The sequence below is a fragment of the Pelodiscus sinensis genome, chromosome 3 (genome assembly GCF_052426305.1).
Source record: "Pelodiscus sinensis isolate ZL-2025 chromosome 3, ASM5242630v1, whole genome shotgun sequence".
NCBI classification, from domain to species: domain Eukaryota; kingdom Metazoa; phylum Chordata; order Testudines; family Trionychidae; genus Pelodiscus; species Pelodiscus sinensis.
This window is the reverse complement of record NC_143054.1, coordinates 103,688,776-103,704,668: the sequence shown is the minus strand read 5'-3', so window position 1 is coordinate 103,704,668 and position 15,893 is coordinate 103,688,776. Positions and strand designations below refer to the sequence as shown.

General features: G+C 42.9%; 1 protein-coding gene across 2 annotated transcripts; it reads left to right on the top strand.

Moving 5' to 3' along the window:
• The first annotated feature begins 21 nt into the window (after positions 1-21).
• On the top strand, positions 22-12,676 carry ADAT2 (adenosine deaminase tRNA specific 2). Of its 2 annotated transcripts, none has more exons than XM_006128790.5 (6): positions 22-155; positions 2,034-2,138; positions 9,077-9,227; positions 9,837-9,943; positions 11,196-11,268; positions 11,426-12,676. In XM_006128790.5, exons 1-6 carry the CDS (start codon positions 111-113, stop codon positions 11,464-11,466), a joined length of 522 nt encoding a protein of 173 aa, XP_006128852.3. In that variant the 5' UTR covers positions 22-110; the 3' UTR covers positions 11,467-12,676. The 2 variants fall into 2 exon arrangements, with proteins under 2 accessions (XP_006128852.3, XP_014431856.1); XM_014576370.4 differs by lacking the exon at positions 22-155 and adding an exon at positions 177-323.
• Positions 12,677-15,893: the final 3,217 nt, after the last annotated feature.

Here is a 15,893-nt window from a genome sequence, read left to right as displayed (position 1 = left end):
GGCGGCGAGCGGCGGCCGCGCAGACACCGACACGCCCCGCGGTGCCGCCTCCGCCCGGCTCCCGCCGGAAACCGCCGCGTCGCGCGCCGCGTTCCGGGCCCGGCGCGGGGATGGCGGCGGCGGCGCAGCGGTGGATGGACCGAGCCCTGCGCATGGTGAGTGCGGCGCCGGGCAGGGGGCGAAAGGGCCGAGAGCGGCGCAGCGGGGCGCCCGCCCAAGGAGCTTTCAGTCCGGCTGCACCTGCTGGCACAAGCCCAGCGCGGGCCCCAGCCGGGTTGGCGCAGGGGGAGCTGCAGCCCGTTTGCCCGGGTTAAACCCGAGAGGTGTGTGTGTGAGTGAGTGAGGGGGAGCGGGGTTCATATTTGCTGCGGGGGGAGAGGCGCTTTGGGGCTGCACAGGGCTCGGGTGTGCGGTTAACAGACGCAGCTGGGGTTAAGGTGGTGCAGCTTAGTGCCTAGATGCGGGAGCAGGGGGGTGGCTCCTTAGCACTCAGGGCCTGTGTAATGTAGAAAGCAGCTCTCTACATTACACCTGCCTTCCCCAGAACTGCCTAACTGAAGATAATTGGCCAGTCTGTTCACTTGAGGCAAAATAACTCGTAAAGACAGAAAGGGGGGGGGGGGGGGGGAGTAAGATAACACATTTTCCTGTAGCACCTCAGAGACTAACCAGGAAAGGTGGATGATATCATGAACTTTCATGGGCACAACCCACTTCTTCAGATGGCAAATATGGAGCAAGGGGCCCAGGGACTAATAAGGAGAGTGAACTGGACAGAGTCAGCAAGGTTGAACTGTACCAGGGCAGCAGGAGCCCCATCCTGCTGAACCTGCAAGGGGAAAGTATGCAGCCAGGATGCCTGAGTCTGGACAGGTGCTGGATTTAGCACGTTTACTCACAAGTGACCAAAAATCAGCACCTCAAGTTTACTCATCTAAGGAAATAGCTAAACTAGAGAGTTTAGTGGTACAGCTGCATTGGTATGGCCAAGGTCACTGATATCAAAGATTACTCTTATTGAGCTTACAAATCAGGATGTGGATATAAACTGCAAGCAAAGAGCCTGGGTTAGTGTCTCTTGAACTAGAGAGGTGTCAGTTGTACCTTTCTGCAACAGGCTGGCCCTCTGTGCCTGCAGAAGATGCATCCGAAGGAACGTAGGCAGAAGCATAACCACCTGCCTGCATTCATGGACTATACATTGAGTGAGAGCCATAATACACAGACCAGAGGATATTTGAATGCATTCAGTCTCTCATCACACTACCATCCTGATCAGTTGTGCCCACATTTGCAGTTCCACTTGCTTCAGGGAAGATATATATGTTGCTGTTTGCACAGGATTTTTGCCACAAGGTTTCCTGGGTTGTATCAGTGACTTTATTTAGAAAAGGCATAAAATATCTCAGGTCTGCCTTCTCACTGGAATAGGATTACCATATGTCTTAGTTTTCATGAACATAGCTTCCTTTCTCAGTCCATGTGGATTTTTCTAATAACAGGAAATATCTGGGAGTTTTGCAGAGGAGATAAACTGCAGCTTAGAAAGGTCCTTCCTTGCATCCATTCCCCTGCAGCCACAGTTACCTTACCGCACCCACCCAGGCCCTAGTTCTCATCCCTGGGGAAGGACTCCTACAGGAAGGCACTGACTGATGGTTGTTGCTGCATTCTGGGCTTGCAACAGCTGCTCAGTAACTGTGACATGGAGCGTCATTGCTCCCCACCTCCAATGAGTATCCCCGACTGCGGATACCCCCTTAGCACCCCTAACTGTATCTCTCCAACTGTCCCTCCCTCCCCCCGAGTCCCAGCTCCTTGACCCACCAACCTCGTTCCTCCAGCGACCTCTTTTTTGGTACATGAAATATGGTAAATCTATTCTGGAAATACAGAACAAGCTTCTGTGACAGTGTAATGTTGCCATAAAAATGTACAATGTATACAAACACAAACAGCAATTAGGTTTATTTTGTCTGTGCTTTGTCATTAACATTTCACCTTCTTTCCTAATTTTCTGGTGTGTCTTGCAGGCTAAAGAAGCATTGGAAAATGGGGAAGTTCCTGTTGGCTGCCTTATGGTCTATAACAATGAGATTCTAGGAAAGGGAAGGAATGAGGTGAATGAGACTAAGAATGTAAGTCACAAAAAAGGCCCTATCAGAAAGTACTTACTATGTGCAATGGTGTTTCACCATTAATACCATGGGGTGAGGATTTTCCCCATGTGTGTATTAGAATTGTTGATTAATCTCTAACTCACACAATTAACTAAAATGCTCACTTTATATTACTGATTACAAATATACACATAAAAATTGTAAGCAAAAGAAATAGTATACAAAGTATTAAAGTGACTTCCAAATGTTAAACAAAAATTGATTACATAAATTCACTCAAAAAACAACATAAAACTTTAGAGCTTACACGTGTACTCAGTCCTACTTCTTGTTCAGACAATTATTAAGAGAAGCAAGATAGTTTACACTGATGGGAGATACTACTGCTTGCTTCTTTACAGTGTAACCAGAAAATGAGAATGGGCATTCAAATGGTACTTTTGTAGCTGGTGTTGCAAGGTATTTACTGCCAAATATGCCAAACATTTATATGTATGCCTCTTCATGTTTCGGCCATCATTCTAGATGACATGCTTCCATACTGATAATGCTCATTAGAATAATAATTCATTAATTACATTTGTGATTGAATTCCTTGATGAAGAATTGTATGACTCCTGCTCTGTTTTACCTGCATTTGCCTTATGTTTCATGTTATAGCAGCTTCAGATGATGACCCAGCATGTTTGTTTTAAGAATGCTTTCACAGCAGATTTGACAAAACACAAAAAAGGTACCAATGTGAGACTTCTAAAGACAACTAGCGCCCTGCAAATCCGTGGATATCCACAACTCATTTTTGCAGATGTGGATACAAATTAACTCAGATTAAAATCAACAATAATTTTAACAATAATAAAATTAATAATTATTTAAACATTAATAGTTATTAATCACACTGAAACAATAGAATACTAATAGCAAAGTATTAAGTATTTGTGGATGTTTGTGGATTTTGTATCCATGCAGAACTCGAAGGATAGCTACAGTACTTGACCCAACCCAAAGTTTAAGAATCTGAAGTGCCATCCAAAATCTAAGAAGGACAAGGTGTTGAGCATGCTTCCAGAAGTCTTAAAATAAATGGTATTCTATTATTGTTTAACAGTGTGATTAATAATATGATCATTTTTTTCATTGCTCAACTGCCCTAGTGTGCACATTTCATTGTTTATATATTTTTCAATTTTCTTTCTGCACATCTAGCCCTCCTTTTTAGTAAATCAGCTATTGTGTATTTTTTTTGCTATCACTTTTGCATGTTTATTTTGTAGCGTGTGATCTAGTTATTTCAATAAGCTTCTGCTATAATCTGCAACATTTGTGTACTTTCCGACTGTAATTTATGTGAGAGGATTTTAGAAGTTTCTGCTTATCAACTAATTACTATTTCCTTTGGGTAGAGCTATTTATGACAAGAAATAAAGATCAGAAAAAGAAAGTTGATATATACAGCAGATATAATACATAGATATACCATGGCTTTATACAAATATCGTACCTTATGTGTTTTACTGAATTCATATTTACAGTAAAAGCAGCATCCAAATTTCTAGTGACTATAGGGCAGTGAAGGCAATGCACTGTAATGTAGACTACTGGCAATTTTTCTTTTTTCCATATATTTATAAACATGATAAATTATGCAGGAGAGCCTTGCTAATTCACACTAACAACTGGGAGATAGATAACAAATTATTGAATTTTGCAATTTAGCATTTAAAGTAGCAAAACAAGGATATCACTTTGCAAAATGTACAATGACAAGTGTAGTTGAATTATATTTATTTACAATAATACTTCATAAGACTGATGTTAGTGTGTTTTCTTAAAAGTTATATTTAATAATAATATGAGACCTAACTCTTAATATTTTTATGAAAATTTCCCTAGGAAGAAAGACAATACTACTAGTTTTGATGTGCAAGTCACAAGATAGGCATGTTAGCACAATTCAACTGCATAGTTTATCCGAATTATGTAAAAAACAAAGACTTTTGCTATACTAAATATCTGGTTTCAACATTTAGACCCAGGTCTCGCAATCAGATATGTGGGTGAATCCCTATAGAAGTCATTGGGGGTCTGTGAAGATATAAAGGTTTTCCCCAGGTGAATTTGACTGCAGAGTTAGGTCCTCAATTTGTATTGTGTGTCATCCAATTCAAAAACAAAATAAAAATGGAGGCTAATAGGTTCAGTTTTAAAGAGATGGTAGTAAGTCTAACAACCCACTTCCATTTGTGTCGGATGCTAATGCACAATCTTTTGTAGCAGTTTTGCTTCTCATCTCTAGTTCATGAAAATTAGAAGTGTAGCACGTTAAGGGATTCAGTCTAAAATCAAAATGAACACTTTTCACACCACTAAAATACAGGCACGTCTTAAGATGACCCACACACGTTTAATCGGTACTACCCCATTATTTGGACAATAAGGTGAAGAATACTAAATCCACTTACGGAGAATTTACTGTTATAAGGCAGAATGTAACAGTAGAAATCAGGCACAAAAATCAGCATTAGCACCCTTACTACTACAGGGGGAAAAGTAGGAAAGGAACTGCAGGCACCCAAGTTTCATATTCTTGTGGCTTAATTTTCAGAAGTGTTGAGCATTCACGCTGAAGTAATTGGGAACTGTGAGTGCTATTCAACACTTCTGAATAACTGACACTTGTTCTTCAGTGACTACAAGCAGTCTGGGTCCTCATGGCTGAAACATGGCATTAGAGTGATGGTGATTACTCACTTGAAAATAAGTAAAAAGAAAAAGTCCAAAATGTCTTCAGTATTTCGCTTCATAGTGGTTTTTCCTTGTACCTTTTTCTGACATTAGTTGACTTAGACGAAAAATGAACTGCTCAGGGCGCTCAACATCCTTTCTCTCTATTCCAAAACTGGTAATTTTTGTTTAAAAAATTATTTTCTGAAATCCTTCCAAATTTTGCCAGGAACTGAAATCTCTAGTTATGCATATTATCACATATGCTCTCTTCTTGTTCCATATGCCAAAAGCAATATTATGTAAAATCAGGGAGGCAGCCTCTTCTTCTACCGGATTTATCTTAAAATTCTTTATCATCAGCTTCCTCCTCCTTGCCAAGGTTGTGGAGGGGAGGAAGAATTGTGTGTATTATAGAATCTTTCATGTCTCTTAGTAAGAGCATGTGTCTAGATTCATATCTTCAGTACTGTTAGGCTTGTTATTACTTGAATTTCTTGGGCAACAGTGCACCAAATATCATTGTAACTCATTGTTTTTTAAACAACCTGGCAATAGGTGCACAAGACTTAGCCAGCATTATTTTCTCTGGAAGCTCCCATGCTTGCCTGATTGGTCTCAGCCTTTCCTCATACAGCCCTACTATTTCCTCTGTAATAATACATGTGGACCTTCCCAGCAAGAAGAATTTTTGGAATTTGTTTATGTATTCTCCCTTTAGGATGAGTTGTTACCACATGCAGGCGTCTTCTATTTATCGCCTGTTTAGTCATGCCAGCATGTGTCTTTGCCCAGAGCATTTTGCCAGCACAGTATGTAATCACTGAAAAGGAAATATTGTTTCCATTCATAAATTACTAATGATGCCCCAAGATAAAATAAAACTACCAGCTTTAGCCCTGTCACTCTCACTTGTTGATTCTTGTACAGGCTGAACCTTTCTTATCCAGCACCCTCGAGACCTGACTAGTGCCAAACCAGAGAATTTTCCAGAACACAGGAGGTCAATATTGTCCAGCAGCATTACCAACACCTCCACTGCTTACTAGGCTGTTAGAAGAGATTTAAGGGTAAATTAGAGCTAAATAACAGCAGAGAACATTGAGAGCCAGGACTCTGGTGGCTGTAAACAAACTTCGTGGGACCGCAGGAAACTTGGCCACACCCATGAAAAGTGGACATCTGGCTAACTAAAATCATTTTGGATGACGGATGTTTCTGGACCAGAGAGTTCTGGACTAGAGAGGTTCAAACTGTACAAGATTTAGATTCTTTGTCCTTCAGGGCAGGATATTTTTGGGCACTCTATTAACAGAATCATAGGCTTCTTCTCTAATGACTTCCCCTTCAGCTCATGTCTATTTTTCCAACATCTTTTATCACTCTTCTATAACAGTAATTATTTTCTTGTTCCATCGTTACTTTTATTTGCTTTTTTCTTTATGTAGTAATTATAACAATACTAACAATAATAATTAATGAATTCATAGCACACAAACACTGTGCAAACAGTAATTTTATATATTGGCCTTATAGAAGATTATAAATGAATTCATGATGTAATATGAAAGTGAACATATGCACAGCCAATATTAAAATGATACATAAGTTTGTTTCAATATACCTGTTTACAAAGTCATAATTTAAGACCATGTCCATTGATGTGGACTCAATTTTCATCTTCATCCAGCTCATGCTTGGTGTGGAGAGGAGCATGCTTCCTTTGATCTTCAGAGTACAGTTTAGAACGGGCTGCTCTAAATTACAGGCAGTCCCCGGGTTACGTACAAGATAGGGACTGTAGGTTTGTTCTTAAGTTGAATCTGTATGTAAGTCGGAACTGGCGTCCAGATTCAGACACTGCTGAAACTGACCGCCAGTTCTGACTTACATACAGAATCAACTTAAGAACCCCAGGCATCCCCAAGTCAGCTGCTGCTGAAACTGATCAGCAGCTGATTCCAGGAAGCCCGGGGCAGAGCAACTCTGCCTGGGGCTTCCTGTAGTCAGCGCTGGTCAGTTTCAGCAGAAGCTGACTTGGGGACGCCTGGGGCAGAGCAGCTGGGGTGCTGCTGGGTTGCTCCAGTAGCGCCGCTCCTGGGTGCTACTGGACCAACCTAGCAGCACCCCATCTGCTCTGCCCCAGTCCTGATTCAGCCGCTGCTGAAACTGACCAGCAGCGGCTGAATCAGGACCTGGGGCAGAGCAGCTGGGGTGCTGCCGGGTTGATCCAGTAGTGCCCAGAGCGGCGCTGCAGGACCAATCGGCAGCGCCCCAGCTGCTCTGCCCCAGAGTCCAAAACAAAAGCCTGGTCTGCTGGGGGGGGGGGGGGGGGAGCACACTAGCTGCCCCCCTCCTCCCCAGCAGACCAGGGACACGGGGAGCAGAGCCTCTGAGGCTTTGCTCTGGCAAAGCCTCAGAGGCGAGGGACCCCGCCGCGGCTGCGGCTTCAGTCCGGGAGCCTGTGGTATGCTGGGGACCGTCCCCAGCAGACCACAGGCTCCCGGACTGAAGCCGCAGCTGCGGGGGGGTCCCGCGCCTCTGAGGCTTTGCTCTGGCAAAGCCTCAGAGGCGCGGGACCCCCCCGCGGCTGCGGCTTTAGTTCGGGAGCCTGTGGTCTGCTGGGGACCTCTGGCAAAGCCTCAGAGGCGCGGGACCCCCCCGTGGCTGCGGCTTCAGTCCGGGAGCCTGTGGTCTGCTGGGGACGGTCCCCAGCAGACCACAGGCACCCAGATTGAAGCGGCAGCAGCGGCGGTTCCCCGCGCCTCTGAGGCTTTGCTCTGGCAAAGCCTCAGAAGCGCGGGAACCCGCCCGGTGCCCCTGATCTGCTGGAGACGGTCTCCAGCAGACCAGGGGCACCGGAGCAGCTTACGAACGGGGCTTTCTTGCCCCGACTTCCGGGGCGAGAAAGCCCCGTTCGTAAGTGCAGATCCGACATAAGTCGGATCCGTGTAAGTCGGGGACTGCCTGTACATTGGCTGTTATGGTTTCCTGGGAATCCGTGTGCTGACCTGGCATTAGTGGAATACAGTAAATAGACTTTTGCTGGAGACTGCCTTCATAGAGTCATAGAATCCAAGGCCAGAAGGGACCATTGTATCAGACTAGATTAGGTTAGTCTGGTTAATTGAATAGTCGATTAACCTCATGAATTCTTATCGGTTACTCAACTACTCTATAGTCCCTGGGGGTGGGACTGGCAGCCAGCGTACTCCGGTCCTACTCCCGAGGAGCCCCCTGCCACTCTGCATCCACTCTGTATCAGAGGCAGCAGTGCGGGGTTCCAGGCAGGAGCTGGTCCATAAGGGGAGCCAGTTTAAAAACCAGCTCCCCTTGTGGACTGGCTGCCTGTCACTCCACGCTGTTGCCTCTGATGCAGTATCAGAGTCAGCAGCGCAGGATGGCAGCAGCCCCTGTGTGGGTGAGGTGGCTGAGCTCCCAGACATGGCTTGAACTAGAACTGAGCCAGGCTGCCTACCTGCCTGGTTCCTAATACACTTTAAATGCAGAGCTGCAGTGGGAGTAGATCCCATACCCAGCGTGAGCCAGAAATGAGCCAGGCTGCTGGCCAGCCTGCTAAAAAAATTACTGACGGGATAAGAGGCGGAAATGCATGTAGCATTAACCTATAAACTTTTGCTTGTCAGTTAATTGACTACACCATTGCATCCCTAGACTAGATGATCATAGGCCATAGACCTTTTTCCCCAAATTATTTCCTAGAGCATACATTTTAGGAAAACATCAAGAGGAATCAAGGTCACTCTGGTATGTTTACTCAGCATTTTCCTAATATATGAAGCAGGATATAGGTATAGGGTGAGAGGTATGCTCCTGAGTTGGGGCCACTGCTTGTTGTGCCAAGCAGTAGGCAAAATGAAAAGATACCTGATCAAGCCTAAGGATTCCTTGAGAGTTGTATGGGTCTAAAGTTTGAAACTGAGTATCATTACTTCAAATCAATCTGTGCAAAATTGAAATTGTACTCTATTTTTCATCTAGGACCAGCTGAGAGAGAGCCCATTTCAAGAAGAATTACATTGCCACTATGATAATAATGAAAATAATTGATTTTTAATAAACCAGGTGTAGGTCACCTTGTTTTAATTAAAAAAAGATAATTTTATGGTGGCGTACTCATTTCATTTGAGCAGATAAGGATAACAGGAGCAATATGCCTAGAGTTGCAGATCAATGCAAGTCTTTTTTGTCTCTCTACTTTCTGTTCTCAGGCTACTCGACATGCAGAAATGGTAGCAATCGATCAAGTCCTAGACTGGTGTCATCAACATGATAAGGATCCTGCAGAAGTGTTTGCACACACAGTGTTGTATGTAACTGTAGAGCCTTGTATTATGTGTGCAGCTGCCCTGCGCTTGATGAGTATCCTTTAGTTCTGATTCAGGCTGGGAAACATATGTCACTATGGTACTTTTAAGTAAATCATTTGATAATGAATCCATGGAGAAGAGCTTAATATTTTCAAATAAAGCTTTATAGGGTACTAGCTTATCTGCTCAAGAGAATGTATCCATGCTGCTGTTCCTATATCAAAGGCCACATAGCAAAGATTAAGAGATTTAAGGATGTGAGAAAGCAACTTACAGAACTGGTACATACACTGTTTTTTCTAAGGGTGTGAAAGTAAATCTGAGCCTGTTACTATATACAATTAGGCCTTCCTATGCAAATGTCCAATTTTGGAAAAAGTAACAAGCTAATAGTATGAGACTTCCAGTGCTTCCACTTTGGGATCTCTTCCTTCCCATCTTCGGAGGACAGAACAAGATGACCCCTTCTTCCATTTGCAGAAGGCATGCTCTATGTGTTACCTAGAAGCAGATGCTGAGTGCACCACCAGCCCAGGAGTGAGGGTTCGGTGCAGAGGGTTAAGAGTGCAGGCACCATTTACTGAACTCAGATGGCCACTTAAATCAGAATCCTCTGCTTCATGTCATTCTCTTCTTATTGAGTTCCTTAACTCTTGCCTATAAATCCCACTGGTTGTATATGGCTGTCAAAATGAGAGATTTGGAGGCTGTGGCTCAGTCTTGAATATCTCCTCGGCTAACTTAACAGACACTGGGGAACCATTTCAGGTAAAACATCATGATGTGTTCCTTCTTGCATTTAATGTTTATAAGAAAGAATACAGTTACAGTGGGTGACAAGGAGCTGAGATAGTGAGGCTGTAAAAAGGTTTCCAACATCAGCAAGAACATTCTGATGGCATCACAACATAAGCACCTGTTGGTCGGTGGTAGAAGAGAGGAAGCTCGCTTATGAGTCTAGGTTCTAAGAGATTTTTACATTCTTCTGAAAGATTTTTTCTGATATACAAGCAGAAGATGTGTATTTAGCTCTTCGATGTGCCCAACTGTGTAAAGGAAAAGGATATTTCTATCTTAACTGTTTTTTTCCAAGCAGTTGCTGTGGGTTGAGTGTGTACAAGTTAGCACCTTCTTATGTGGGTGTACTCTCTGCAATTAGTGGTGTTATTGAAAACATCCTAGCTCATTATTTTTCCTATCATTCCCATTCACATATTTGGGCAACTTACAGTACGTTTTGTGGATGGGAATGCTTCTTTTGAAGGCCAAGGAGGCCTCGGAACTGATTTCTAGGAGTAGAATCACAGGAGAACTATTTGATAGGAACCTAATTCACAAATACCCACATTCATGTTTCTTATATTCCCGTGTGTTAGTGTGGTTTACAGAAGTAAACAAAGTACCCTGCTAGCATGCGGTGGAGGTAATGTTGATTGCAGAAGAGTTTTTCCTAAATAACATCTATGGAGGTTTAGGGATGTAAGCAGCTAGTCGACTATCTGATAAGCATATGCTTATCAGATAGTTGACTCGACTAGTCACTCTCCCTTTCCTCTCCTCCTTGTTGCATCTATAAGAGAGAGGCAGCAAGGGTGGGGGAGCAGGAGCCAGTACTGGGTGGGGGTATGTGTGGCTTAAAAGTCAGTTCCCACCAGCGCCGTCTCCTGGGGGGGCAGGAGCTCAGCGGGGAATTGGTGGCACGTCCGCCTTTGAAATATAGCAAGAGCAAAGCTCTTGCTACATTTCAAAAGTAGAAGCGCTGTGGGAGAAGGGGGCGAGCGAGGGACTTTAGCAGTTCCCTGCTGGCCCCATGCTCCCTGCTTTTGAAATGTACAAGAGCCCACAGCTTAGTTTTAAAAACACCCTGAAAATGAGAGTTTCTGATCACTGATGTTCAGTAAGTAAACGGAAAAGGCAGTACAATGTCTGTGCGGTTATCCTACACCTCAGATGTTATTGTGAGGCAGAAGACATCTTGGTTTTAGATGCTGTAATGAACATTGAGTTCTAATTTCAACAGTGCATTGCTGGTTATCGAGCTGAAGAAGCAGTCGACATGTTAAAAACCTTCTACAGACAAGAAAATCCAAATGGTAAGGGTTTAGGTGTGTGGGGCATTTTGTTTTGTTTTGGTTTTGTTTTTTTTGCAATGATCTTAATCCCAGTCATAATATAAAATTATTTTGGCATATGCCTTGTCATCTTTCACTTTAAATGTCTTCTTTTTTTTTCCTCCGTCTTTTCTGGCAGCACCGAAATCAAAAGTACGGAAAAAGGAATGCAGTAAGTGATAGTCTGCTACTGATGGAAAACTGGATAATGATACAATGATTTCCACCAGAAAAAGATCTCTTCATTGTTCCCTTTGATGCAGCATTTGGATATGGAAACATTCATGAACTTCAAATATGTTGATGTATGGTTTCACTAGTTAAGCATTATCGGTTTCTGTCATTTTCTATGGCTATAAGTTGAATGATTTCTAAAAACCAAACATAGCCTTTATGAAGAATGTATGGTTTCTGTTTGGTGGGGAGTATTTTTGAATTATAGTTCACACTGAACTTCTTTTCAGCCATATAGATCCTATGTTCCATTGGAGTAATTGCTATTCTGTATAGTACATGGATCAATATATGTGTCCTTTTGTCTATGGAGCAGCCTCTTGCTGTTAGACAGCAGGTATTTATAGAGACTAGATCAATATCAAAAGCAGATAAACAAGCTAGTTTAGAAAGTTAGGTTCAATGATCTTAGAAAATTGAGATCAGGCAAATGTAACTGTTCACTGTTTTCCACTGTAGGCCAAGCTTTCAAAGAGTTTCTGAAAAGTCACATATGAAAATGGAGGCATTTACACAAAACTGCATGTCTGACTACTTGATTTGCATAAACAAATAATTTGCATAATCAAATGCCAGTTTTGCCTGCATAATATCTGTGGGCAAAGTTTTGGAGGCTGTCATGGAAGTTTGTCTCTATTATTCTTCTCTTGCATGTTAGCGTATAGAAAAAGATTACAGTTAATTAAATCCACCAGTCAGTTGGACTCGTTCTAAACTACTAAATTCCAGTGTTTAAAATGTGTAATCACAGATGTGAAAACTAGGAAAGGAAAATGGCAGTAAGAAAAAAGAACAAGATGCGTGCAATTCTAGTTTTTGGAGCATTTGTTACTTACGTCACTTACATATGCTTTTGCTCGGCCATGCTTTAATTCATAATCCAGAAGAGGGCCTTACTGTTCCACTAATGAATAAAAAGTATAGATCTAAATTGAAACCTGGATTGTATTGCTTTTGATAGATATTTTGAGGGAAAAGAAATTGAGAAATGTCTTATTTTGTATTAAAGAAGAGAGATTAGAATTCTATGAATACAAAAGTCAAAATCATACTATAATTAAATATTTTCTACAACCAAAGTAACATGTTGAAATATCGGAAGTAGGTGTGGGTTTTTGTTTTTTTGGATGATTAAATAAAGAAACTTCACTTGTTTTATGTGACTTTTTAATGCTTGTAGTTTACTAAATGGGGGGGAAAGGAACTAAAAAAAAGATTGTGCTGGGCTCCTACATTCTGTTTTTAATACAGGCAGTCCCCGACTTACGCGGATCCGACTTATGTCGGATCCGCACTTACGAACGGGGCTTTCTCGCCCCGGAGCTCACAGGCAGCGGTCAGCCACCTCGAGCTCGGGGGCGAGAAAAGCTGCTCCCGGTGCCCCTGGTCTGCTGGGGACGGTCTCCAGCAGACCAGGGACATCGGGAGCAAACCCGCAGCAGTGGCGGGTTTGCTCGCGGTGCCCCTGGTCTGCTGGGGACCGTCTCCAGCAAACCAGGGGCACCGGGAGCAAAGCGGTCGGCGCCAGAGCAAAGCCTCAGAGGCGAGGGCCCCCCCCCCCGCTGCCGCTTTGCTCCCTGTGTCCCTGGTCTGCTGGGGGGGGGGGGGTGCAGCTAGTTTGCCCCCCCCCCCAGCAGACCAGGCTTTTGTTGTGGACCCTGGGGCAGAGCAGCTGGGGCGCTGCCGGTTGGTCCCGCAGCGCCGCTCTGGGCACTACTGGACCAACCCGGCAGCACCCCAACTGCTCTGCCCCAGGCGTCCTGATTCAGCCGCTGCTGGTCAGTTTCAGCAGTGGCTGAATCAGGACTCCTGGGACAGAGCAGCTGGGGTGCTGCTGGGTTGGTCCAGTAGCGCCGAGGGGCGGTGCTACTGGAGCAACCCAGCAGCACCCCAGCTGCTCTGCCCCAGACGTCCCCAAGTCAGCCGTTGCTGAAACTGACCAGCGCTGACTACAGGAAGCCCGAGGCACAGTTGCTCTGCCCCGGGCTTCCTGGAATCAGCTGCTGATCAGTTTCAGCAGTAGCTGACTTGGGGTTCTTAAGTTGAATCTGTATGTAAGTCAGAACTGGCGGTCAGTTTCAGCAGCGGCTGAATCTGGACGCCAGTTCCGACTTACATTCAGATTCAACTTAAGAACAAACCTACAGTCCCTATCTTTTACGTAACCCGGGGACTACCTGTAATACTGTAATTTACAAGATTATTCTTAATTATTAAATTATAAATTAAAATGATTAAATATTAGTTAAAATTATTCCTTTTTACATCTTCAGCCTACTGCCTCTCCTGACCCATTAGACCTTAGTTACTGCTGGTCTGATTTTTTTTCTTTTCTATAGCCAAATAAAATGTTACTGCATTTTTTAGATTCATCAGCATCAGCAGAGATTATGTAGTGCTGAAAGGAGATGCTGCTTCCTCCAGTAAGCAAGGGCTCAAGGGCTCCTGATACAGATAAGTTTTTAATGTGATTAAGGCACTTGACTAGTAAATCAGATGAAAGTTAAATTCCTGGCTTTAACATTAACCTCTTTGATTACCTTGAAATCAGTGGAAGTTAGGCAATTAAATACCTTTTGAGGATCTGGGCCTTACACTCTCTACCTGTTTTTCATTTAAAAAATGGATACCAATACTTCCCTGTCTCACTAGTGTGTTGAAAGGACAATATTTGAAACTGGTGATGGGAACTTTTGAATACTTTTGAAGCCAAGTCTGATGTTTTATCATCATTACTTTCATTGAGGAATGCTTACTTGTATGAGGACTAGTCACTGAAGTCAGTGGGGCTATTCACATGAGTAATAGCTCAGGCAGAGCACAGGCTGAAGAAGCAAGCTGTTGGGGAGCAGGACTGCATAATGCAGATGAAAGTGACTGACAGTGAGATTCTATCTAGGAATTTTGAACTGGAACAAAATATAGCAAGTGGGATTCTTTAAAAGAACCCCATTTTAGAGGGAGGCTCTTTCTCTAAAAATGTCAGGATATTTATCCTTATAATAGGCCAGATTCGTTGCAGAGTTATATTTTAGATAGCAGAGGTTGAGAGAGCCTGACCCAAAGCATTGTCATTTTCTAATCTGGTCAAAACCCAGACTTCTTGGTGATGACATTTCTAAGTCTCTGGTAGAGCTGAATATCCCTTTTAACAGTTAAGCAGAAAAGAAAAAAGTCCACAGTTACAGGCTCCTAAAAGTCTTTTCAGCACTAACCCAACTGAAATCATTGGGACCATCCATGTGCTTAAGAGTTCCAGGATCAAGACTTTAGCTGCTATTACCTACACCTTTTGTAGCATTAGAACTGATGCAAAATTTGCATGCTTCCCAGCTTCATGTTGGTCTGTTGAGGTTCAGGTATTGATGAACTCTGGATGAAGGACTTGAAAAGCCATTGATTTCTTTCCTCTGGGGGGAAAATATCAAAATTAGGTTACACAACCTATTTTCTTGTCACAGACATTAAATTCCAGGAATGTTTTTCCTTTGATTCCTGACTTGGAAAAATATATTGATAGATCAATTGATAAAGATACATCTAATAGCTACATACCCCTGAAAGTCTGCTAGAAAATGTTGACATGATTGTATTGCACTGTATTTATATTGAGTGCCTCAAATTCTGTTAATTCCTATTACAGCTGTATATGTCCGATACATTTGAAAATTATGTACCTAAATATGTATCTAAGCTTTAGGTACTCAAGTTTGAGATGTTTAACCTAGTACAGTAAAACTCCAGTAGTCCGGCATCAAAATGGCAAGAGCCTAGTGAGTGAGCTTCAGCAAAAAATGAGTCACAAGATAACGGCAGCAGCTGAACTGAGCAAAGAGGGTAAAAAAGGCTTAAAAAAACTAAAACATTACAGTATACTGTATGTACAATAAAAAGGGTTAACACTTTTATATACGGTATATAATGTGTATATATATATAACCAGCTTATAGTACCTCCTGATAGTCTGGCATATCTGACACCACCTAGGTCCTGGATTATCAGAAGTCTACTGTAGATTAAATTTATGGAGATTGCCTATCTCCTAGAATGGGAAGGGTCCTTGAAAGGTCATCACATCCAATCCCCTGCCTTCACAGTAGGATCAAGTACCATACCTGACAGATGCTTGCCCCAAATGGCCTCCACAAGGATTGAACTCACAACCCTGGGTTTAGCAAACTAATGCTCAAACCACTGAGCTATCTCTTCCCCACAGGTGAATTAAGCTGTATAAAAAAATCTACAAGCTTTATAGCAGGGGTGGCCAACCAGTTCGAGACTAAGAGCTAAAATAGCAATTGATAGAGTGCGAAGAGCCACATATTATATATTTATTTTTATATATCTATATGTAGAAAGATAGATAGATATAG